Raw genomic sequence first — 2,282 nt, forward strand, 5'->3', positions numbered from 1 at the left:
AAAATGGAACACTAAATACTTTGGTTTGATACATTAATGAGAAAAAATAGAATAAGAATCTTCATCAATAATCCATTATGTGAGAAATGAAAGTATTCTTACCTGAACAGGAGGCATCCTGTAGTCTGGGATGGCGAATGGCCTGTAATCCAGCAGTGGTGGGTGTCTGTAGTCCAGCGTGGGTGGCTGCCTGTAGTCCGCCACAGGAGGGTGCCGGTAATCCACCGGTGGTTGCCGGTAATCCGTGAAAGGAGGCTGTCTGATATCAGGTTTAACGTCTTGTCTTGCCTTAACCTCTGACCTGTAACTAACAAAGACCCCAGACTGAAAGAAGACCTCCAAGATAAAGCCATATATTCCCGATAGAAAATGAATATTTCTTATCTTTGAATGGAACCAGAAAAATGACTTAATTCAGGAAATTAAGCCTTTTTTCACCAGAAAAAAAAAAATCCATCAAATGTTAATAAAAATATCAATGGCAGCGACAGTTTAAGGCTTTGTAGCTCCTGGTGAAATATTGAGCAGATCTTTATAAAGATGCGATAAATCTACTCTGAATGATTTAGTAGTCTCTAAGAGTAAAGGGATGTTAAGAAGGAAGTGAGGCTGGAGAGTGCGATGGAGAGTGAACATGACATTGAAGTTGGCAAAAAAAGAGGAAATATGGAGAAAGGCAGAAATAAAATATAACAAGATATAAAGTTTAAATCAAATGTTTGCTACACTTTTTGAAAATAAAGAAATCGACTTTTTCTTACCGTCAGAAATAAAATCAGACTAAAGCTCTCCTGTTTTTATTCAGTTACACTGCAAAAATTATCTAGAATTAAGTAAAAATGTCTGAAATTTAGTGTATTTACCCTTAATTTAAGTGGGTAAATACGATGATTTGCCAATGAAATTAGTATCTTTACTCTTAAAATAAGATAATTAAATAATATGAACTTGAAATAAAACAATGCAATTGTTTTTTTCTTCTTTTAAATGTAAATTGTCTTATTCTATTGGCAAAGTGTCTCACTTTCGTCCTCAATTGGAGAAAAAACGTCCTTATTTTAAGTAAAAATTACTTAATTAGATTTCCATTTTTTGCAGTGTAAGTAAAGTTAACTGTGCTTAAACATTTTGGGAAAGCTCACATGAGTTTTCTAAAGTGCTCTACAGCTTAAACACCAACATTTGAGTTCATTGGAGACACATCTTTGGAAGTATTTTAAGGCAACGCGCCAACAGACTACTTCATTATAGTCAAATCTAAATAAAATAAAGTATAAAAACGACACTGCTTATGGTTTCTGTGATAATTTGGGGCAAAAATGCATCAATCCAGAACAGAAAAAGAAAAGATCTTGTTAAGATGCTGGTCAGAGTCTCTATATACGAATCCTGTACAGGCAAAGGCTGAAATGCCGCTCTGCGAAGAAGAATTCGGGAAGCCACAAGTAACACAGTTTCCAAATGTGCTTTGGGACAAAGACCTTAATTGATTTATTGAAAAAAAGGTTTACGTTTGCTAACCTTAAGAACATCACTTTTACTGTCAAGTACAGATGTTGCACATTGTTGTGTCACAAAATAGATGGAATCTTGGAGATATTTAAGCAAAATGTGTCCAGCAAGAAGTTAAAACTTGGACACAGTAGGATCTTACAACTGAATATTTATCCTAAACACAATGCCAAATTAGATTCAAAGTTACTTAAAAACAACAAAGTAAATTTTAAAAACAGATGTAATTCAAACTCCCCTAAAACATTCTTGAATTTCGGAAATAAACAAAAACATTTTTTCTAAATCTTTGACTGAACTTAGACAGCAAATGAGCCTGATTTAATAGTTCTAGTGAATTTAAACCTTTAGAGCAGGGGTAAAAAATAAAAAAAACAGTGGGGTCTGAATAAAGAAAATCATCAATCAGTAAAGGCCTGGAGACATTTAATCCGTTACTTTAAATAGAATTTACACTGAAATAAAATTAGGTTTTTATGCATCCATGTTATACATTGAATTTTTTAATAAAAATATATAAGAATTTTTTTTTAAATCTAAAGTGTTTTTTGAAGTGGAGAACAACAATCGTTCAGTTTGGTATATAGACAATTTCCTGATTTACTTATTTTATCAAACACCTGAACTGAGCGTTTTTTTTTTTTCTGTCTTAATGTTGGCAGTGGGCTTTAGGCTGCCCTGCAAGGCTTTAAACTTGGGTTTGAATGGAGACTAAGCCATTCTCAAGCACATATCAAGGAGCTCATTTTGAGCCTGGATCCAGATTTATT

The 2,282-nt window shown here is 33.4% G+C and overlaps 1 protein-coding gene across 1 annotated transcript in view; it reads right to left on the reverse strand.

Annotated features, from left to right (window-relative positions):
* The window catches only part of LOC107095904 (membrane-associated guanylate kinase, WW and PDZ domain-containing protein 2-like), a 147,610-nt gene that overhangs the window by 31,632 nt on the left and 113,696 nt on the right, over nucleotides 1-2,282 (reverse strand). The window contains exon 16 of the mRNA XM_015392271.1: nucleotides 103-307. Coding sequence (XP_015247757.1) covers nucleotides 103-307 — 205 coding nt within the window. The remainder of the gene's footprint in view (nucleotides 1-102; nucleotides 308-2,282) is intronic.

Source organism: Cyprinodon variegatus, unplaced genomic scaffold (genome assembly GCF_000732505.1).
Source record: "Cyprinodon variegatus isolate N-32 unplaced genomic scaffold, C_variegatus-1.0 Scaffold583, whole genome shotgun sequence".
In the NCBI taxonomy this organism is placed as follows: Eukaryota; Metazoa; Chordata; class Actinopteri; order Cyprinodontiformes; family Cyprinodontidae; genus Cyprinodon; species Cyprinodon variegatus.